Source organism: Oncorhynchus mykiss, chromosome 26 (genome assembly GCF_057628025.1).
Source record: "Oncorhynchus mykiss isolate SJ-2025 chromosome 26, ASM5762802v1, whole genome shotgun sequence".
Classification (NCBI taxonomy): Eukaryota; Metazoa; Chordata; class Actinopteri; order Salmoniformes; family Salmonidae; genus Oncorhynchus; species Oncorhynchus mykiss.
The window spans coordinates 13,666,662-13,690,338 of NC_143047.1; the positions used below are offsets into that span (position 1 = coordinate 13,666,662).

Sequence of the window (23,677 nt, forward strand, 5' to 3'; positions counted from 1 at the left end):
GGTAGGAATAAGCTACAGACAACAACACAATTGCGTTTTAATTGATGACGATTTCAATGCACAGACATACCGTGACGAGATCCTGAGGCCAATTTTTGTGCCATTCATCTGCCACCATCGCCTCATGTTTCAGCATGATAATGCACAATCAACAGCTTGATCAACTCTTCGCGAAGGAGATGTGTCATGCTGCATGAGGCAAATTATGGTCACACCAGATACTGACTGAGGTATCTGTGACCAACAGATGCATATCTGTATTCCCAGTCATGTGAAATCCATAGATTAGGGGGTAATGAAATTATTTCAAATGACTGATTTCCTTATATGAGCTGTTACTCAGTAAAATCTTTGAAATTGTTGCATGTTGCACTTATATTTTTATTAAGTGTATAACAAAGCCTTTCCATCGTTGGTGGAACATTGGGGCTGCTGTCTGGGCTCACCTGGCTCGACCTCCTTCCTGTTTTTGTGTGTACGGGGGGGGGGGGGGGCTGCGGTACCATTGACTGTGGGCCTGTGTCCAGGACATAGTAAAACAAACACTCGGCTTTGGGCTACGCAATCAATGTGTGGGTGTTAAAGGTAATTTAAGGGCAGTGGTTCTGCTTGCCGGCTCCTGTAAACAGGCGTGCCTCCTGTGGGTCGTTACTAATGCGGAGCTAGATGAGCCGGGGATAGAGCCCTGCCCTCCCCACAAGGCCTGTGTCACATTTCAGACTAGACTGTGAAAGCTGCTTCAACAGTCTCAACTAGGTCTGACTCACTCAGACTGAAACACACACACACACGTGTAGCAGTGTGTGGGTAAAATCACTGGGGATGCTAGAAAAAAAATCTGTTGAGATTGCGTCTATAACCAGATAGTTCATATGCCTTGCGTCAGTGATATATAGGCCTAAAGGCCCGAGACAATAGGAAACAAACAGTGGCAGAAGAAAAAACATGTTGACCCACCCTACTTGTAGTGAAACACCGATGACATCCTCCTCTCCTTCATGTTGACGAAACGGTATATCACTCTGTCATACTGTACACACTTCTAGTTTTGTTGTCCTAGGCTACCTGGCTAAAATGCTTGCTTTCATGGGCAAAGTTAGCTAGTTAACATTAGCCTTCTACATCTAGCTACATATTGAACTGCCATCCTCTCAGGCCAGGGGCACAATGTATAAATGAATGGTTGGATCAGAATTGCCGTGATAATCAAAGGCCAGTACGGAGGATTAAGTAAGTAAAACCAAGCATATACCTTTTATTCCCCAACTTGCTGTGAGACCACTGTGAATCTCTAAACACTAAAACACACCAGACACATCTGCGATTTAGTTTAGCCCAGTAAGCCCACCCCCATTCATTCTTGGGAATGGGCATAATTGTCTCTTATTAGGTATAAAAACAAATGGGATTAACCGAGGTAATGCAATGTACTCACACAATTTAGAGAGCAGGCCAACCATACTGTTTATAGCTTTGAACATGAGGTAATGAGCAGCAAGCCAGGACTTAAGGGTGAACTATTTTCCTCACCCACTTTGCCAGTCATGTCCCTCTCACATTCTCTTCTTATGGAAGCAGAGTCTCAGCCCAGAGTAGGCCCTAGAATAGGCCTCTTGCAGGTTTACATCTCACTGACACTAACTCATCTTTTTGGCAGTGAGTGACCAAATAAAACATAGATCTATCCTTGGCACCGGACAAAAGGAGAACTAGCATAGATCGATGCTATCTTACGTTCTCAAACAGCTCAACAACAGAATAGCACTTCAAGGCTGTGATTTACACTTCAACCAGTTGAATCAAAATCAAAAGGTCGAGATTGAAAATAATGTTTTAAACCCCTCTCTATACATTAGCTGTCTCCTGGCTGTGTAATGTTAAGTGTTTGGAGCATCGTTCTAGCTAATGGGTGTATTTAAGCTGTGCTGGAGCGACAGGCTACAGGTGTTTTCACTATGTACCGCAGCTGGAGACTCAAACGCACGGTTTATCAGACCTATGCAGCAGACTCACTGCGCGCCCCATGAGCTTAACCTCACACACAACTGTCCTCACACAGCACAGGGCCCATGTTCCATTCTCCTCTTTTACACTGGTGCTACTCTCTGGTTATTATCTATGCATAGTCACTTTAACTCTACCTACATGTACATATTACCTCAATTACCTCGACTAACCCCCGCACATTGACTCTGTACCGGTACCCCCCTGTATATAGCCTCGCTACTGTTATTTACTGCTGCTCTTTAATTACTTGTTATTTTTATATTTTTTACTTAACACTTATTTTTCTGAAAACGGCATTGTTGGTTTTTGGGCTTGTACGTCAGCATTTCACTGTAAGGTCTTCCTACCCCTGTTGTATTCAGCGCATGTGACAAATACAATTTGATTTGATAGCTGCTTGATTGGAGAGTGGGTTGCATTGTCGTTAAATGAGCACTGATTGCCTAGTATTGTTTGTCAAAGACAGTGTTGCATCATTAGAGGAAAGGGCACTCACTGGTCATTTAAGTGGGGTTTTGTATGAGAAATTATTTATATTCACATTGCCAATGGAAATATATGTACAAATGAGACATGTACATTTATAAAAGGAGGTTACACCACAGTATTGGTAGGCGACGCCAGCACGGAACAGACGTGTTCCAAATTGAAAGAGTTCATATCACACAAGGGTGTGTTTGTTATCACACGTGTGTGTGTTTGTGTGAGTAGAAAATATCATTGATGCAGTAGGTCATTATTTGAACTATATTTGATTGCTTGCATCGAACAAGTCCAGGTTTTCTCCAAATTTCCAATTGAATATAGTGGAAGCTTCCTGACATCCAGGACCTATATATATATATATAGTCTCTAATAAGTTTTTGGGCCTTCCTATATATATATATATATATATATATATATATATATATATATATATATATATATATATATAATAAACAGTGAGTAACAGGGGGGGGGGGGGGGGGGTCATTTTAAAAACAGTCTATGACTTGGGTGACTGGAGTCTCTAATAATTCTATATGGTGTCAGAGGAAGGCCCAAAAACTTATTAGAGACTCCAGTCACCCAAGTCATAGACTGTTTTTACAATGACCCCCCCCCCCACCCTTTGTTGTTACACTGCTGTTACTGACTGTTTATTATCTATGCAAAGTCACTTTATAAATACCTCAACTAACCTTTACCCCCGCAAATTGTCTCGGTACTGGTACCCCGTGTATATGTCCTCGTTAATGTAATTTTCTTGTGTTACTTTTTGATTTTATTTATTTTTTCACTTTATTTTATTTTGTAAATATTTGCCAAACTCTATTTCTTGAACTGCCTTGTTGGTTAAGGGCTTGTCAGTAAGCATTTTACGGTAAGGTCTGCAACTGTTGTATTCAGCGCATGTGACAAATAACATTTGATTTAATTTGATTTATTGTGTTTGTCCGCTCTTCACATATTCCACCCTGTTCTAAAATCTTTATTCCACTAAGATACAGGTTCATTATCTTCTCATTGTCTCACTTTCAAACGGTAGTAGTAAACACACAAGCCAACCATGTGGTCTTGATTAATCAGGTCCTATGTGGCCTCATGTGGAACAATGCACTGGTCAGGATGACCCACTGTCTGGAGCATTTTTATTGCCCTCAGTGATGTGCACCTTCCAGCCTTGGATTGACCACAAAGATGGCAAGGTTACGGTCTGCATCCAGATGAGCACCAACAGATCTTGCTGACAAAAAAAACAGAGGACATGTATGATGACGCCTGCAACTTCTAAACCACATGTGAAGAGCAACATTATGCGGTCACAAAAGGGAAATCAGGCGTGTGGGTGAGACATAGACCTTAGATTGAAACAGTTGCAGCAAATGAGTGGAGATTCGAGCCAATGAGTGGAAATGAGTGGAGATTGGTTGGCCACGTGTAACGGGTAAGGAGGCTCGCGAGACACTTTCTGTTTCCTGTGAGCCCCGGAGAACCCATGTGACAAGAGATGCCACATCTTCTAGCAGTATCCTGTCAACAGTCTGAACCATATCTATAACCGCCACAGAGCTCTTAGTAAGACCAGTAGGAGAAAATCTGGATTTTAGTGCTTTAAATTTGGCTGGTGGAATGGAAAGTTTCAGGGACAAGAAGGCTGAGATAGAAAATAATCTTTAGAGATGACACAACTGAGGACGGTTTCCTGTTAAAAACACTTACATGATACTAATAGTCCTCAGTTCGTTTACCAAGTCATAGGCCTACTACACTTGAAGCTTCAAATACAAACCAACTTTTCATTTAAACTACCATTTACACTTGCGTTGTCCTGTGGCACATCATCCTACCATTATATAGGCCAAGAATGGAGTATGAACAATGGTGTGCACTCTTTGAATGGGCACTAAATCTAAAACCTAAAAGCATTCTTCGGCTGTCCCCCTAGGATAACCCTTTGAAGAACCCGTTTTGGTTCCAGGTAGAACCCTTTAGACTTCCATGTAGAAACCTTTCCACAGAGTTTTACATGGAACTCAAAAGGGTTCTACCTGGAAGCAAAATGGGTTATGCTATGGGGACAGCCAAAGAACCCTTTATATATAATATAATATATATATATGGTATACTTAACCCATAATAATCCTATTCATACAGAAGTGATTCCAATTTCAGATTATGTGATTTGTATCTGCTCTATCAATGTCATTCTGTCAGTGTTCTGTATGTTCATGTTTTTATTGTAGCCTACCCCTGCCTGAAATGACATCCCAAAAAGTAGACAACAACAAATAATATAGCATGACATGCAAATTGAATATGTAGCAAAATAACATAATATCAATAATTTAGTCCTATTGAGCAGTAACATTGAATTCTGTCTTAATTCAATTCACAATGGAAACACTGACAATTTACCTGCTAACAAGAACGTCGGCAAAAGGAAGCAGTAGAGCAGTCCACATACCACCTGAAGCTCCATGAATGCGCGTCCCAAATACACTGCTTAACTCCAGTCTACAGCCTCGCTGACATTCCTCGACGGAACGTTACATTCCACCCAATCAATTTTAATAAACCCAGTCCGCAATAATTGTTCATGGTTTTAAAACAATCTTTTAAACCGAGAAAATAAAGCGGTGCGGTCATTCCACTAGACAGACATATGACTTCCAAAAGTATTTTTCAACTTTTTCAAGTTTCCAGAGTGATGGACCAATGCGGACTATTGCGGTTCTTGTTCTGTAAATCCACAAGACATCTTCACCTCCTCACATTGCGGGGGTATAAAATGTATTCTCACGAAATTGTAAACAAAACTAACTACCAGCTCTCCCGTATTGAAACAACTCTCCTCTCTTGCCGCCCCTTGGACTGAACATTCCCTGTAAAGCAATATCTTCCAGGAAAAAGTGATTCACCAGTAGGCCTACTGCAACAGATGAACTGTTCTTTCAGTCGCTGTACATCCAATTCACTCTCACTGGGTTGGTACTTCCTCTGAATTTTTTCTCTCTCTTCATAACCTAACAATTTTAATGTGTGTTTTCGAAAGCAACCTGTCCACGTGGAAGACTATCCCACAAGCATACCCAATTAATGTATGGTAATTTCGAAAGAAACGAATTCATTTTCAACCTATTCAACTATTCTATATCATAGTTAACGCATGTTTGAAAATCTCTCACTGACAGCACCATCGCCTGCGATTTTCCTACTTGAGCACATCGTCGTTTTGCGTTGACACATGACACTTACAAACTTTAGCCTATGGTAGGAAATGATAGGTGAAATATTGCTATGTGACACTCCTACAGCAACATGCTAATAAATAACCCTACCTTAACCGCGTAGTAAAACCAGTAGCCTATGAATTTTGAGATTATACACCCGAAAACTCGTACTCGGTAATCTTTTGAAGAAGTTTCACACTGCTGTAACCTGCTTGAAATTGACTCTACATTCTTCTAAATAAATATTGTCTGGTAAATCATTAGCGTCATCTAGCGGTACGCCAAGCCCAACTCATCACTCTCTCAATTCAATTCAAGGGGCTTTATTGGCATGGGAAACATGTGTTAACATTGCCAAAGCAAGTGAGGTAGATAATATACAAAAGTGAAATAAACAATCAAAATTAACAGTAAGCGTTACACATACAGAAGTTTCAAAACAATAAAGACATTACAAATGTCATAGTACGCATATATACAGTGTTGCAACGATGTACAAACGGTTAAGGGGAAATAAATAAGCATAAATATGGGTTGTATTTACAATGGTGTTTGTTCTTCACTGGTTGCACTTTTCTTGTGGCAACAGGTCACAAATCTTGCTGCTGTGATGGCACACTGTGGAATTTCACCCAGTAGATATGGGAGTTTATCAAAATTGGGTTTGTTTTCGAATTCTTTGTGGATCTGTGTAGTCTGAGGGAAATATGTGTCTCTAATATGGTCATACATTGGACAGGAGGTTAGGAAGTGCATCTCAGTTTCCACCTCATTTTGTGGGCAGTGTGCACATAGCCTGTCTTCTTTTGAGAGCCATGTCTATCTATGGCGGCCTTTCTCAATGGCAAGGCTATGCTCACTGAGTCTGTACATAGTCAAAGCTTTCCTTAAGTTTGGGTCAGTCACAGTGGTCAGGTATTCTGCCACTGTGTACTCTCTGTTTAGGGCCAAATAGCATTCTAGTTTGCTCTGTTTTTTTTGTCAATTGTTTCCAATGTGTCAAGTAATTACCTTTTTGTTTTCTCATGATTTGATTGGGTCTAATTGTGTTGCTGTCCAGGGGCTCTATGGGGTGTGTTTACAAACAAAGAAAACCCTCTTCAAATCATTTCCATAAAAAAAGAGGAAGCAGTCAGATAATCACACTACTTAACTCATAGACATCCAAAATGCATGACCTACAATAATCTCAAAATTACATGGCCAGATAGGAAACCATCACCAACTCAAACTCAAAATATAGAAATAACATAGCATTGACCTACCGTACAATAAAAACTACATATTTTCACTGCATGCAAATACAAATTATTACATGAGGGAAACTAGTAAAAAGAAGGGGAAAAAAGCAACCACCGTTGCACATGAAAACAGAATCCTACTCACTACTTCACGTTGCCATCCGGGAGAACGGAGCAACTGGCACGCGCGGTAATGTAACAGATGCAATACAGCTTTTGTCAAATTGATGTAAAAAAAATAAAAAAATGTTTTGGAATTTTAGCTAATCCTAACTCTTTTCCTAACCTTTAACCTAAATCTCCAAACCTACTTTAATGCTCCTAACATACTGCGTAAATTATCCTAAACCTGCTACGGCTCAACTCTAACTCAATCAACGCTAATCATGAATATAATCCCATCAATCACACAACAGTTTCTTAACTACATACTGTACTGTCCTTTGAGACAGCCTTATCACAACTGATTCGTTCAAAAAAGGTGAGGTACTAGGCATTGATCAATCATTAAACAAATCTATTTGAAACGGGGCGGGAGGAGGCTTTGTGAAGGTCACGTGTCCATTTCGCGCGAAAGTGTGTTGATGTTCTGGTCATAGCGACTTTGATCAAGCCTGCATATATACCTCGATGGCTGAAGCTGTTGAGTTGGAATTTTATCGTTCGTCTTTCCTGACCAGAAGAGAATTGTGTGGTTCTAGATTTGACATCATTATGTCTCAGGCGCGGGTCACCGATTTTTACGTCCAGAGAAAGAAAGATGCTAGTGGGGCTGCGCATGGTGATTGCAATATAACCCAAGTTGTGGACACTGTAACAAGTCATCCCAGCACAATATCAACTCGGTCGAAAAGCAAGAATGCAGCATCTACAACAAATGTTATGATAAAGACTTCAAAATCCACATGTTCTGAAAACAGTGTACAAGAGGAGTTTTGGAGGGTTATTGACGAGGCGACTTCGGTCAATAAGGTGGAGAGCGTGTCTGCTGTGCTGGCGAGGACTAACTCGGAAAAACAAACAATTTTCTCCAGCCCTCGTACTCCCAAGAGGACCTCTACAGATGCTGAGTTCGATCTTGGATCAGCTGTATTTTCAGCCACTGCTGAACATAAAATCGCAAAGAAGCGTCTTCGGATCGAGGCAAGAAAACATGGCATCGCTGCAGGGACAAGTCCTGGGTCGGTTAAAGTTGTGAAGAAGGCGGTCAGGAAGAAATTGATTCTCTTCGAAGACGACGAAAAGGTAATGTTGGCTTAATAATGGCATATTTTCGTACGCCGCCATGGTGTCATTTTAATGTTTTTATTTTTGATAAACTGCGTAAATTAAGGTGTGTGTGTGTGTGTGTGGTAAACGCAGGCTTAGATCTCATAACTACGTGTCGTTCTAAGACAATCTTCGTCAAAATAACGTCACTTCTACGTAGGCTAATCAAAACAAGTACAACGGCGTAATAAAGGTCATGTTAACTGACTGATATTATAGTCATAAGCTAACACCATTTACAGCTTTAAGGGCTAAAAACTGGCGACCTATTTCTAGAAATAACAACCTAGCAAGTCTGGTCCAGAATGGTTAACTAGCTATTTATCATAAGCTAGACACAACAGACCTCACAACAATTCATTTTTATTTTCCTAGTTTGGCTACTAGTAGCTAAATAATTTGAAGACATTGAAGGGGGCTGAAAATGTACAAGTCACTACTTAATCTTTTATTTTTTAGGCAACCCAGCATCTGGCTAAAGATGTCCTGCAGGTACCCTATTCCCTACCTGTTGATAAAGAATCAAAGAATTTAGTCAATTGCAGTGCCAACAATTCTCCAACGGGCAAACCACATGTTCAGGGCAGCTCAAAACCAAAAGAGGGGCACAAGGTACAGTATTGTTGGTGGCGTAGGCTTTCACCTCTGCTCTTCGCTGTTAAGTCTACACACCTGGCCACAATTCAATTCTATGGGATAATGTTTAATTTTATCCCCTCAAGTTACTCCTTAGTCATAACATAATGGACAGCATCCTCACATGTTTCAATGGTATTGATTTTTTTTTTTTTTATGTTTTTTTCCCTACTACATCAGACTTTCTCCAAAGAGGATGTTGCAGCACTCAAGTTCCAACTTCAGAAGATCAAGGACCAGGCACGGAAAGCTGAGAACCTGCCCTCTACGGCCACAGGGTCTACTGCCCCAGACCTGAAGACAAAGCTAGCCTGTGTCAAAGAGCTTGCTGCTAAGGCACAACATCGGAAGGCGGAGAGGTTGGCAGAGGCCAGATCTACTGAGGAAAATAATCACCCAATAACCGAGGATGGGTGAGAATGAAACAATTATTTAAATTATAGACAACCTTAAATTCAGCCAGGGTGGGTGAAGCTCAAAATAGTGACATTTGATGCACATGTTTCAGCCACCTTTTTTACGGGTCTTTGTTGGGAAACAGTGTTATTTGAGAAGAGGCTGCTGTAGTGGCTTTGACTATAACTCATCTATTGTCCTGATCTGTAATATGCTCTTTTTCAGAGATAAGCTCCCAGCCTATCAGCGGTACCATACTCTTGCCCAGGATACTCCCCCTGGCCTCACCCTGCCCTTCAAGTACAAACTGCTTGCTGGAATGTTCCGTAGCATGGACACCATAGTGGGAATGCTTTTCAACCGCTCAGAGACTGTTACCTTTGCCAAAGTGAAGCAGGGTGTCCAGGACATGATGCACAAGTATGGAGCAAACTACACTTGTCTAATTGGATTAGTAGAATTCCATGGGAAAGAGCAGCAGAAATATTCATCACTTTTTATTTCACAGGCGTTTTGAAGAGACCCATGTGGGCCAGATTAAGACGGTCTATCCTACTGCCTACCATTTCCGCCAGGAGAGAAACATTCCTACCTTCAGTGCAACAGTGAAGAAGTCTAGCTACCAGCTCACAGTGGAGCCTGTCATTGAAGCTGGTGAGGGGATGGTCTCATGATGCTTTGTATTCTTTCAACACAGATGAGTGTATTTTAATTAACTGCTGATCTGAGTCTCTCTTGATGTCTGTTTTTGTTCAGATAAGAACAAGGCAGTGCTGGCTGCTTCCCGCCTGTTAGAGAGGCGACGTATCTTCCACCAAAACCTAATCAGCATTATGAAAGGGCATCACAAGGTAGGCACCATTTATAAGATAATATTTTGTAACTGTATACTTTGAGTTGACCTGACTTGGGAACCAATCTGTATATGTTGTCTTTAGGCGTTCCTTGCCAAGTTGAATCCTCCTATTAGAGTCCCAGATGACAAGCTTACCCGCTGGCACCCTCGCTTCAATGTGGATGAGGTGCCCAATGTCCTGCCCGGTGAGCTACCCCAGCCCCCACGGGGAGCTGAGAAGCTAACCACTGCCCAGGAGGTTCTGGACAAGGCCCGCTCCATGATGACCCCCAAGGTACTTACTGACCCGTCTGTCCTAAAATCTCCTTTACACATCCAACCCTTAAAACACACACAGTCAATGCTGTTGTTTTATCTATATAACTGTATGACGAAGACACTAGCCACTTTATATTGTGTACTTCCATTTTATTACACTGTTGCAAGCTCACTTTATATTGTGTACTTCCATTTTATTACACTGTTGCAGGAGCTTGCAAGTAAGCATTTCACTGCATATATTATACTTGCCGTAAACTCTGTACGTGCTGAATAAACCTTGATTGGATTGGGCTTTACTTTGATGGGCATTCATTTCAATGGCATTGTTTGGTATTCATTTTGCTCTTTCCAGGTGGAGAAAGCACTGGCCAACGTGGTTCTGAAGACCGCAGAGATGGTCTGTGTAAAAGAGCAAGAGCCTGTTCCACATACTCCCGTAGCTCCTGCTGAAACTCACAGTGCCCTCAAAGGGGTGTCTCAGTCCCTGCTGGAGAGGGTAGGTCACCTTCCTGTTTGACTTAGGACACATAAATGTGTGTATGTAGTACAGTATGCCCTATGCAGTGAGGACTGGGACTGACCCCTCTCTTTTGTTGTAGATCCGAGCAAAGCAGGCTCAGAAGCTCCAAGCTGCCTTGACCCGGAACCCTCAGCAGGAGGAGCGCCTTGTGATGATGTCACGGCTGGAGGAGCTGGCTCGGATCCTGCGTAACGTCTTTGTGGCAGAGAAGAAACCCGCACTGATCATGGAGGTGGCCTGTAACCGGATGGTCTCTAGTTACCGCTCTGCCATGAGCATGGGTGAGTCATCTGAAGAAATGCCTGATGAAATCCTATATTAACTTTTAAAAACATCTATTGGTTTTCAGTGCATTCGTTTTGACATTGGCCAACATTTTTTTTTAAGGTGATATGGAGCTGCACCTTCGCCTGCTGGCAGAACTGACTTCTGAATGGCTTACGATTCACACAATTAGAAATGACTTCTATCTAAAGTTGAACAAGACCTTGGACCTGAATGTGGTACTGGAGAAGCTGAAGCAGAAGACCAAAGAGGAAGAAAGCCTTTGAAGCTTAAAAGCTATGATTTTCAATGTGTAATTTGAATAGAGACATATTGTCCTTTGTATGTACGCATATATATATATATATATATATATTTGTGACTTCAAGTCTTTGATTATTGTACAATGCATGGCTGGTTTTAAGCAAGTAAAATAACTTGTACCAATTCAATAACAATGTGTAAGTTTTGTATAGATTAACATGGCAATGATTGTCAATTTTAACACGGACTCATTTTGTGGGTGGTTTTACAGTTGCAGGAAACTGTTTCTGGTTGATTTGGTAGTATGACACCGTTGTCTTACTTCTGTAACAAAACCTTTCTAGTTACCTTTGTCAAACTGCCTTTTTTGCTTGCACAGATTTCCAACAAGCAGGTTCTTATTCTGTAGTGCACATGTTTCTCCAATGTGAACAGTTCATTTTTATTCTGCAGAAGTTTGAAACAATTAGCCAGTCATGGTGAAACAAGTATACGGACAAAATGACTCAATTGCACCAGTACATAACAGAAGGCATCTTTAGACATGGATACTTATTGCATATAAATGATGTCTAGCACAACTAATGGTTATAGATGAAGACAGTAATGAAAATAACAGCACATTGATGGGTACACGCAGATGGTCTATATTGACAAAGCTGTGACTGCTCAAACATTAGAAATGCCAATAAGGAAGATACGCGTGCAACATTAAGTTTCTCAGAATGCCACATTTAGATCATGTAACCCTTATTCTACCAGTTAAATTGTCATGTACAGCACCGACTAAGAGGAGGTGAATGATTAGGTGATCATGGTGTGAGGGCCAGATTGGTAATTTAGCCAGGCCACCGGGGTTAACACTCAATTAACAATAAGTGCCATGTGCTCTTTAGTGACCAGAGTCAGGACACCTGTTTAACATCCCATACAAAAGACGGCACCCTACACATGGCAATGTCCCCAATCACTGCCCTGGGGCATTTTTTAAGACCAGAGGAAAAAGTGCCTCCTCCTGGCCCTCCAATACCACTTCCAGCAGCATCTGGGTCACCCATCCAGGGACAAACCTGCTTAGCTTCAGAGGCCAGCCAGCTAGCACCTCCTTTTGGCAATTTGTTATTTCTCTCATCTACACCTTGTTGAGGGACAGTATTTTAAACCAATGTAAGAATAAGTGGCTTTTCAATTGCACATTGTTATCAAAGAAGCGTCACGTAATCTAACAAGAGTTCCATACAAAAAAGGGTTAATCTCACATGAACCGGTTTTGGGAAGAGAGAATCCTCTCGCCTCTTTCTCTACGGTACTCTTCCTGCTTTCGCCAGTCCACCCATTATGCCATCATTGACTTGAATGGGGACGCCCGTTCTATTCATATGATGGCACGTGGAGGAGAGGAGAAAAGTGTGTTAAAATGTTTTTGTTGTTGCTGCTATTCGAACAGTTATTACAGTGACCGTGGTCATTTGGATGGCCAAATAGTCTTCCAAAATTCCAGAACCGTCACAGACGTACTATGTATGTATATGTATGTGTATAAATTGAATGGCATTTGTATAAATTGAATGGCATTTGCTTTATAGTTCATAGAAATGCTTTGGAAAGTTTACCTGTAACAAAAATTAACCCCAGAAAAAAGGTCTCCATCACAATTCATTACAGTTGGGTAGGAACTGTAAGACAGTAAACTGCATCAAAGTGGTGTGTTCTAAACCATACTGAATGGAACACTTGGAATTGTTTTGACCTCAATACTGCACCAGGGAGAAGAGGGTATTTGGCTTCAGCTTTTCAACCCCGTTAAGCTCTTTGAGCTCAATGATCACCATGCAGCCCATTACCTCTGCATTCTGTTTCTTCATGAGCTCACAGGCAGCACACAGGGTTCCTGACAAACAGTAGAGAAGTTAGGTAGAGTACTACTGAGTAATATGGAGGCATTGTCATCGACACTGGTCTCGAAACAAAGACGGGTAATGCCAATGAAACACAGTTCCCTTAGTTAAATCAATATACATTTTTAGCTGCCATACTGTCCACTTATTTGTACAAAATACATCCCATGAACAGTGAAATGCCTTACCTCCAGTGGCTAGTAGATCATCGATGAGCAGCACTTTCTCTCCTGGAGCCACTGCATCCTCCTGGACCTCAACCTCGGCCTGATGAAGGAGTATTAATTGAAAAGGAATTTTATAAACAAATAGCAGGTTCCAATACATATGTACTTTTCAGAGGCTTGGAGCTGAGATATGAACGGACAGAAGGGTGTAGGAGGTAATACAGAGGTCATCATCAGCCAATTTCACCTCTCCATACTCCAGTTTGTATGCCACAGACACTGTAGGCCCTGGAAGCTTCCCCTTCTTCCGGACCAGCACAAATCCCACTCCTAACCTCTGGGCTAGGAGGGGTCCGAAGAGAAATCCCCGAGCATCCAGACCTACAGGACATAGATCCCGCTGTTAGAACACAGTGGCCATCCATGGTGTTGAAGAAAATGTGGTTAAATGACAGCTGCAACCTTCGATGACCTCAGAATTGCCTAATTCCCAGACAGCAAGAGAACTGGGGAGCTGCATGGTGTCCTCTGTGACACATGCGCCAGCCCCATTGCTTCTCATGTTAATGTTCCTCAGGAGCTGCATATGACAGTGACTGCTTTTACACAGGCAGCCGAATTCTGATATTTATCCACCAATTAGTCCTTTGACCAATCACATCAGATCTTTCTCAGAACTGATCGGCCAAAAGACCAAATTGGGCTGCTTGTCTAAACGCAGCCATGGGGATGACTCACCGACAATCAGTTCTACTTGGGGATGAGTCTGCCTCACATGTTCCTCAAAAAGATCGATGACTGCTGTCAATGCACCCGGGTCTTTGAGAATTGGACAGATGTCTCTGTGTGACACACCAAAAAACACATAATTCACATTAGCTGTTGAAATAAATATTCTAACTAGCTCTCTTGTAAAATGTATCTTCTATCGAGCATTTCAACATAGCTAGCTAGCTACTACAAAATAGTATTACACGCATGCACGTTATTTAGAATAGAAAGCTAGCATTGCAAAGTTGGCTAGCTATCTAACTCAGCACATGAACGTAACGCTAGCTAGGTTTATCGCGATAATCTATCATTCACTACCTAATAGTTACCTGAAAAGTATTCCTTTGCTTGGGAAATCAGGAAAAGGTTTTATGTGTTTGGTGACCAAATCTAATTTAGCTTCTCTCGTGTGGACTGCCATGGCAAACTGAGCGTTAACTTCCTGTGGAATCGTCTGTGTGGACTTTGAGGCAAAAGGTCAGATGCCTGGTAGTCATGCGACAACATCCGGGTCGTGACTAGTTACCACAGCCACAAAGTCAGAAACTCAGCCTGTTTGTACAATGTATCTTCTTAAAATTAGACCTAATTGAACCTAACTAACTACAATGCTGATCGTATGCCTAACCTTAAATTCGATAGATATGCTATCTAGTGGAAACCCCACTAGACTTCGAGACATCGATTGGGTATTCACTAGATTCCCCAGTCACAAAGTCAGAATAAACTGCCTTTATCGTAAAAATGTATGACAACAAAAATGAGCTAATTTAAGGTTAGGGTTAGACATACGGTTAGCAGGGTGCTTAAGGTTGGGTTTTAAAAAATTATATATATATATATATATATATACACACTGTAGAAATAGGCGGGATTTAGCTATAATATAATTGTCCTCTCATAATAGTGAGAGGAATGCCGATCCCAAGTAGATGCTTCACAGAGTGGAAGAGAATTCCAGTGGCTATAAAACTCGGGCTGGTTCAGACTTGCCCTGTACAAGATCATCAGCAGACTTCATCACCATCATTTACCATCGTCTGACCAGTTCCCTCCGCTCAAGCCACGAACTGATGACCCTCTCCATCTGCAAAGCATGAAGCAAACACTTGGCCTCCTTTGGTTGATCTGTCATGATATATTGCTTGTTTATTTGTTTGTTTTTTGTTTACGACGCGTTGTTTACGAAGCGATTTCTATTATAAAAAGCGCTCGAAGTTTAATAAATTATTATTGATATGACTTTGTGACAGTGGAAGCAAGTGACGACCCATCGATTGACGCAGAAATCTTCAATCTGCCGCCCACTAGAAAACATCTGTTAAGATTAAGAACATTTTGAAAAACAACGTTGCATAAAAATGAAACATTGTTTTATTCTAGTTAAAACAGTTTGTTGTTGTTGCCCTATTTCAATGTCTTCCACAGTAGTGTATAAGTAAGTAAAGAGAGAGAAAACATCTACAGAGATGGCATCATTAAAAAAAAGCTATTGCAAATCAGCTTCATTCAATTAATAATCATATGGTACCCAGAAAGCATTCATCCCATTTTAACGTCCTCCATTCAAACCATATGTTGTTCTGTTTCAACATTAGAAGTTAAAAACTAATAGAAATTCAAGTTGAATTCCTGAAAATGGCTCTTCATCAAGGCAGCATCTTCGCTGACATCCTCCCTTTTTCCAGGGTGGCGCTGAAACAGATAGCTAATGCGGCCAGTCACACTTCCACGGCTGTGACTTGGGGGCTTTAAGGCATTTTCCTAACCTTTCACATCCTGGAGGTGCTCAGTTCTGTCAGTGAAAGAAACCACAGAAAACATTCTTACACATTCATGCACCTGAGCTGAACATGATTAAAATGATGTTCTCCAAGGAAACCACATGGGGGAGCTGCTGCTACACTCGCGATACGCAGATCTCAGAATCATGGACAAACTGCTTCAGCAATGAGCATACAAAGAAAGCAATTTTCATTTTTAGCTGTTTTGTAAAAAACAAAACCAATGAGACAGACACTCCCTATTTTTTTTTCCAAAAGCAGCTTAAAACCCACAGGAACAGTTGCTGAGACAAAAGGTCCAAGAATCACACTGCTGTGTTTTTCCACAAATAACAATAAGATAGTCTATTATTTTACGAACAAAGGGAAGAAAAATAACTCTGGTAAACAGATCTGAAATTGTGCCCACATAGTTTACTGAAAGCATTCAGCATTATAAAAAGATAAAGGAAATGAGAAAAGGAGTCACTACAGCAAGATCTTAATCAATTTCTTTTCTAAAATCATTTTCTTTGAGAAAGAACATACAAGTCAGAGATGTTAACACTGAAAACAAAAGCCACAGAACAATACTATGAAACAAAATGTATTATATCAAACAAGTTAAAGGAGGCTACATGGGGAATGGACATTCTGTGTAGTATTGATCTTACCATGACAGCCATGTCACACATATTGAGCTGGGGCACACCTGGTACCAGACCCTTCTTATGCTTCTCCACCACTGCTGTGATCCGACTCAGTGCATCCTGGTACTCCTTAGTCACAGCACTGCAGAGAAACACACAGACGTAAGTAGTTGTGCAAAACACTCACCACACATACAAACATAACATTCAGTCAATATTGGCATGTGGTCACACCATCCAGAATTACAACAGCGCAGTAAAGGCATACGGCTACATCTTGTATTCACACACTAACACAGATGCACAGATTCACCTAAAATGTCTGAACAGATGCATGAGGCTCTCCAATCAGAGCTTGGTCAAGGACAAACACTCAGATTTTCACCTTCTCCCACACACACACACACAACACACCAATAGCGTGGTTATACAATTTAACATAGAGAATAGATGTCAGTCACAGCACATAGACAGAAGGTCACTGCTCACACAAATGCACATTCACACACAAACACAGCAGGCCTACAATATAGACCAGTGTATAACAATCTCTGTATGATTAGTAAAACATTCTCATAAATCAGTTTCATAAATCTACAGCTTAGTCTTCCATGTGTTGTACAGCCTAAAATGACTTATTGTATGACACCTGCCTGCCTTTAAACAACTGATGTAATCCATAGCGAATGTACACACTAATGACTGAAACAGTTTAAAGCCGACAAGCTTAACTCATACGAGAGCCTTTTGAAAGCATGCCCGCACGCACACGCACGCACGCACGCACGCACGCACGCACACACACACACACACACCCTTTGGGGAGCCCTCTCAGCAGGATTGGCCATGTTCCCCATCCCCTGTCTCTCAATTATTCTTGTTGGACACGGCGGAGCACCTCTGTGCATTATTATATTCAGTGTGTAAAACGCAGAGGCCCTGAAGTGTTTCAAAGGAACACTGCTCTGTCTGCTCTCAATAGGACCTGTAGGGTTAATGGGCTCTGTGTATTTGGGGGGAGTGGGCGGTTGGTGGCGCGACACGTGGATAGACAAATATCACCAGTGCAATTACACCCATAATACAGTCGCAAGCAGCACCTGTGCCAGCTCCGTCCCCCCCGCCCCTCCCCAAAGCCAGCTCTCTGATTGGCCCCTGGGGAGGGTGTGCGTGAGGTGAAGTGTCAATTAGTGTAATAACCCCAGGCCCTGTCCGGCTCACACCGCCTATCCCCTCCATCTCCCCTCCTCCTTCTCCACCTCCCCTTCCCTCCACCCCCCCCCCCCCCCCCCCCCCCCCCTCAACCTCCCAGAGGGCAGTGGGGCTTCTGACACACAATAGCACCTGCTCCCCTATTCCTCAGCCATGTGCTACTCCTATATTCACACCCTCTGCTCTCCCACCTTCACTACTCTACTGCCCCAGTGTTCCCCACCACAACTCATCCTTTAGGTCCTTAACAAGGCCATGGCGGTTTAAACTTACCATCTGCTCTCTGCCTTGGCTTGGTGGTTATTTCTTATGGTTGCGTGGTGACGCAATACTGTGCAATGACCCAGAAACACAACATACCACGGCCTTGATCATATCTTTAATGAGTAAAGGTTTCTATAGAAACAAGTGTTTCATTTCAGATTAAATTTGACTATGTATGTATTTGAAATCACAAACTCAGCTTCCTGGACCAAAGACAATATCTTGATCAAAATGATGGAGATTTCATTACCATCCTATCTGTTCTCTGCTCTGTATTGATCACTGTGATTCGTTTTCAGATAACTTCTGAAGCTGCTTTATCTCACTAAATATTAGAACCATACATCAGAGCGGGACCAAACACAGTGTGCAACACAGGCGGCTGGTGGCACCTTATTTGGGGAGGAATGGCTGGAACGGAATCATGTAATGGTATCAAACTCATCAAACACGTGGTGATTTCCATGTGTTTGACAACATTCCATTAACACCATTCCAGCCATTATTATGAGCCGTCCTCCTCTCAGCAGCTTCATGTGGTGTGCAAAGTGTACACTCAGCCCTTTTTGTGTCAACATACTATTCTTTGTCTATGCATTGAGCACCCTAACCCTAAAAATATATAAATAAAAACATATGTATTTCTCTCCTCCCTCTCCACAAATAAACAAAGAAAACTCCAGTCAGCACAGCCTCATTATCATTACTAGAACCCTTAGCCCACTGGTGTTAAAGCAAAAACTGGAATAATAATAACGCTGCATGCAAATGAACTCTTTTGATTTATAATGCATGACACCCAGGGGGAAGGCGGCATTGCTCAGGTGTGTCACTACACTCTGATTAGTGATTCATAACCCCACTGGTAGAGCGAACACACACACACACACACACACACACACGCGTGCGCACACACACACAGCAGCAGGCATCAAGCAGAGGGAATTGAAGAGACAATCAAATACCTCTGCCCTTTCTCCTCCTCCTGTGGAAATTGAGCGAATCGGTGAAGATTATTGATTGGGGGCTGAAGTGCTAGTCGGCAGCAGATGAGGCCAGAGTGTGCAGGGCTGCCTGCTACATTAGCCCGAGGCTGGCTGGGACTTAAGTGCTCAGCACAGGGTGACAAGGGCCCAGGGGAAGTGAGCCGGAGCAGCAGGAGGCAGGGCTAAGTCTCAGTCCCACTGGGACACAGGCAGGGAGAACTGGGCTGTCCTACTATACACTGGACCCAGTCAGCCACACCTTCCCACTGATCTACTAACCACAGGAGGAGTCATCTCCCACACCAATAGAAGAGGACCAATAAGAAAACGTTCATGTGCTCATGTTCCGTCTGAAAACGCTTAACCGTAAATTCACTGACAATCTGAATAAATGTTTTGTCTAAATCTCACAGCGGTAGAATGCTGATCTCTGTGTGCTTGCGAGTGTCTTGTTATTGTAGATCAATGAGATAAAGACAAAATATGAAATATCCTAATTCAGATATGAATGGAAAAGCATCTTCTATATCCCCCTGGATTCATGCAGCAGGTCTCTAGTGAGTGTGTCCATGTATCCTAAGAGGCTGGGACAGTGGAGCGACTGCCTGGGCAGCGTGTGTTACTGCTGTAGTATCAGCCTGCCACACAACTGAAGGTATGCGTGCAGACAGGCCCTACATCATCTTAAGTGGCTCTTTAGGTGCAGACAGAGATTAATGACGGCCAGCCGGTCCAGCTGGATGCCCAAGGAGCACATGGCCAGCAGCCTGCCTGACACACAGACAGGAGAGAAGGAAACAGAGAGAGGGAGGAGATGGGATGGCAGTGGGGGTGGATAGTGGCTGGGTGTCATCACTGGGGCTGGAGAGATGGGGCTGGAATATTGTGACCTCACGGTCCACCCCAATGACCCCCACCCGCTTGGAGTGGGGAGAGGGGACACAGGGTCCTCTCTCCAGGTGCCAAACCAGCTCCTCCTCTCCATAAGTCTGGGACACGGCCAAATTAACTCTCCAACACAACATGGCTATAGATTTGTCTGTTTTTAATTATGCGGCTTGAATGGAAGAGAGCAGAGATGAGATGGGCTGATCAAAAACAACATGAATGTTTAATTATTCCATCTCCCTTCATGTGAGAAAGGGAGTAAGGGGAGATTAAGAGAGGAGAGAGTGATAAAGTGAGAGAGGAAGAAAGAGAGACGTATAGCGAGATGGTGAGGGAGGGAGCCAGAGGGTGGGAAACAGCCTGGGGGACAGGAGCTAATCCGACTGAAGAAAACATTAAGGAGAATGAAGACGGATCAGAGAGAAAGCTAGATAATAGGAAATTGTATTCCCCCATCAAATCATTATGGAAACTATATGAATGTGTGTCATGCTTTTGTTCATCTCTGAGTGTCTTTGCCAATAAAAAAGTGAAAAAAATTTGATATATATATATATATATATATATATATATATATATATACACACACACACAGAACAAGTATTTAATACACTGCCGATTTTGCAGATTTTCCTACTTACAAAGCATATAGAGGTCTGTCATTTTTATCATAGGTACACTTCAACTGTGAGAGACGGAATCTAAAACAAAAATCCAGAAAATCATGTATGATTTTTAAGTCATTAATTTGCATTTTATTGCATGACATAAGTATTTGATACATCAGAAAAGCAGAACTTAATATTTGGTACAGAAACCTTTGTTTGCAATTACAGAGATCATACATTTCCTGTAGTTCTTGACCAGGTTTGCACACACAGCAGCAGGGATTTTGTCCCCCTCCTCCATACAGACCTTCTCCAGATACTGACTTTCAGCTCCTTCCAAAGATTTTCTATTGGGTTGAGATCTGGAGACTGGCTAGGCCACTCCAGGACCTTGAGATGCTTCTTACGGAGCCACTCCTTAGTTGCCCTGGCTGTGTGTTTCGGGTCGTTGTCGTGCTGGAAGATCCAGCCAAGACCCATCTTCAATGCTTTTACTGAGGGAAGGAGGTTGTTGGCCAAGATCTCGCAATACATGGCCCCATCCACCCTGCCCTCAATACGGTGCAGTCGTCCTGTCCCCTTTGCAGAAAAGCATCCCCAAAGAATGATGTTTCCACCTTCATGCTTCACAGTTGGGATGGTGTTCTTGGGGTTGTACTCATCCTTCTTCTTCCTCCAAACACGGCGAGTGGAGTTTAGACCAAAAAGCTATATTTTTGTCTCATCAGACCACATGACCTTCTCCCATTCCTCCTCTGGATCATCCAGATGGTCATTGGCAAACTTCAGACGGCCTGGACATGCGCTGGCTTGAGCAGGGGGACCTTGCGTGTGCTGCAGGATTTTAATCCATGACGGCGTAGTGTGGTTACTAATGGTTTTCTTTGAGACTGTGGTCCCAGCTCTCTTCAGGTCATTGACCAGGTCCTGCCGTGTAGTTCTGGGCTGATCCCTCACCATCCTCATGATCATTGATGCCCCACAAGGTGAGATCTTGCATGGAGCCCCAGACCGAGGGTCATCTTGAACTTCTTCCATTTTCTAATAATTGCGCCAACAGTTGTTGCCTTCTCACCAAGCTGCTTGCCTATTGTCCTGTAGCCCATCACAGCCTTGTGCAGATCTACAATTGTATCCCTGATGTCCTTACACAGCTCTTTGGTCTTGGCCATTGTGGAGAGGTTGGAGTCTGTTTGATTGAGTGTGTGGACAGGTGTCTTTTATACAGGTGACGAGTTCAAACAGGTGCAGTTAATACAGGTAATGAGTGGAGAACAGGAGGGCTTCTTAAAGAACAACTAACAGGTCTGTGAGAGCTGGAATTCTTACTGGTTGGTAGGTGATCAAATACTTATGTCATGCAATAAAATGCAAATGAATTACTTAAAAATCATACAATGTGATTTTCTGGATTTTTGTTTTAGATTCTGTCTCTCACAGTTGAAGTGTACCTATGATAAAAATTACAGATCTCTACATGCTTTGTAAGTATGAAAACCTGCAAAATCGGCAGTGTATCAAATACTTGTTCTCCCCACTGTATATATGTATTTAACATTTATTTGACTAGGAAAGTCAGTTAAGAACAAATTCTTATTTACAATGACGGTCTACCGGGGAACAGTGGGTTAACTGCCTTGTTCAGGGGCAGAATAACAGATTTTTACCTTGTCAGCTAGGGGATTCGATCAAGCAACCTTTTGGTTACTGGCCCAACGCTCTAACCACTAGGCTCCCTGCTACCGAATAATGGTTATTTTGTCCAATTAAGGCCTTTTTTGTCCACATTTTTACACCATCACAATTACATTTAATGTATAGACAAAAATTAAAAGGTCTTCTAAATAAAACACCCAACTGTTTTTTACACCACTAAGGGGTCATGTTCGAAGTCCATGACACAGCACTCCCTCTCGATTTATATGAGAACAATTTGTCTTGCAATTTTAACTTATAGCAGTGGGTCTGAGGCAAGACAGTGAGATTTAAAGAGCTATTTGCAATCACAAAGAATAGTGTTTAATCAGCCAGTCTGGGTCTGCAAAGATCAATCTTCAGTCCTCACCGCACCGCTTTCCCACAACTGGATCAGTATTGATCTCATAGATCCTGTCCACCAACATCCTACAACCCCCTCCTCCTCCTCCTCCTCACTTGTCTTCTCTTATTTAACCAGAGGCCTGCTGTTTGTTGAGCTGTGTGGAGATTGGCTGACCAACCCCAAGCCCTGTCTATATTTCCCTTGCTTTTCACTTTACGTTCAGTACAATCTAACAGTACACCAGGGAATCTTTGTATGTTTTAGTGAGCACTCACCTGATAGGGTATTTCTCCCAGGGGCCCCGCCCCAGGTGGAAGATGAGTGGCTGCATTGTGTGCTCCTGTTGGGTGTGGGTGGTCACGCCTGCCACCTCTTGACCTGGACAGAAGTTAATGCCCTGTTAGAGTAGACACACATACACACAATTGATATTTTGCTTCTAACGCCCACTTCACAGAGGACAATGGAGACTGTTGTGGTAACAGATAACCTATTTCAACTGACCCTGAGAAAGTGCCCTTGAAAAGAAAATTCAATTAAAAAGACTGTCAATGATGTCCACCTACAGACCGACACTCTCACTGCACACCTGAACCTGATGCCGTCTCTCTGTTTGAGGATATGGAGGAATCTGTCCAAGGGAGCGGAGTGTAGATGTGTACAGTACATGGTGTATAATGTGTGTGACTATATCTGTTTGGTATATAATATCATGTCTTCCTCACTTCAAACCTGTCAACCTGTTCTCTCTGCCCTGGGGTTACGGTATACCTGTGGCTGTTACCTATGTGGCTACTCTATCTGCCAGTCAGAATGTGGGGCCATGGCCTTTACGATTGTCCTGTCGACCCCCAAAAGTGTGCAGGCTTGCTCCTCTATACCTTCCTCCCCTCCACCCCTCCTCTGGGGTAGCAGCCTGGCTCTGACAGAGGCTGATTGAGTCACAGCCCCCTCCAGACCCCCTGGGGATACCTCTCAGGTGCCCTTGTGAGCAACACGACT

The 23,677-nt window shown here is 42.5% G+C and overlaps 3 protein-coding genes and 1 pseudogene across 6 annotated transcripts in view; 1 reads left to right on the plus strand and 3 right to left on the minus strand.

Annotated features, from left to right (window-relative positions):
* Positions 1–5,956, minus strand: part of LOC110506407 (piezo-type mechanosensitive ion channel component 1) — a 79,040-nt gene extending 73,084 nt beyond the window's left edge. Inside the window, exon 1 of one of the 2 annotated variants that reach the window (XM_090222145.1) lies at positions 5,829–5,956. Coding sequence is in view for 1 of the 2 variants with exons in the window: in XM_036964024.2 (XP_036819919.2) it covers positions 4,906–4,969 (64 nt within the window). In the remaining variant the exon portion in view is untranslated. Of the gene's footprint in view, positions 1–4,905; positions 5,697–5,828 lie in introns of those variants that run through there. The other variant, XM_036964024.2, reaches the window with a different exon arrangement.
* LOC110506411 (DNA replication factor Cdt1) lies at positions 5,949–11,615 on the plus strand. 2 transcript variants are annotated; one of them, XM_021586001.3, is made up of 10 exons: positions 5,949–8,206; positions 8,690–8,842; positions 9,047–9,279; positions 9,488–9,682; positions 9,771–9,916; positions 10,019–10,113; positions 10,201–10,392; positions 10,732–10,875; positions 10,979–11,180; positions 11,287–11,615. In XM_021586001.3, the coding sequence occupies exons 1-10, from the start codon at positions 7,592–7,594 to the stop codon at positions 11,448–11,450; spliced, it is 2,139 nt and encodes a 712-aa protein (XP_021441676.3). In that variant the 5' UTR covers positions 5,949–7,591; the 3' UTR covers positions 11,451–11,615. The 2 variants fall into 2 exon arrangements, with proteins under 2 accessions (XP_021441676.3, XP_021441677.3); XM_021586002.3 differs by having other exon boundaries at positions 7,492–8,206; positions 8,690–8,722.
* Positions 11,616–11,828: 213 nt separating this feature from the next.
* On the minus strand, positions 11,829–14,761 carry aprt (adenine phosphoribosyltransferase). Its single transcript, XM_021586003.3, has 5 exons — positions 14,593–14,761; positions 14,231–14,334; positions 13,740–13,873; positions 13,514–13,592; positions 11,829–13,318 (listed from the first exon to the last, which is right to left on the minus strand). The coding sequence occupies exons 1-5, from the start codon at positions 14,682–14,684 to the stop codon at positions 13,179–13,181; spliced, it is 549 nt and encodes a 182-aa protein (XP_021441678.1). The 5' UTR covers positions 14,685–14,761; the 3' UTR covers positions 11,829–13,178.
* Positions 14,762–15,614: 853 nt separating this feature from the next.
* LOC110506416 (N-acetylgalactosamine-6-sulfatase-like) lies at positions 15,615–23,344 on the minus strand (annotated as a pseudogene). The gene is made up of 4 exons (XR_016492407.1): positions 23,258–23,344; positions 22,951–23,072; positions 16,701–16,818; positions 15,615–16,058 (listed from the first exon to the last, which is right to left on the minus strand). The product of XR_016492407.1 is annotated as an N-acetylgalactosamine-6-sulfatase-like (transcript).
* Positions 23,345–23,677: the final 333 nt, after the last annotated feature.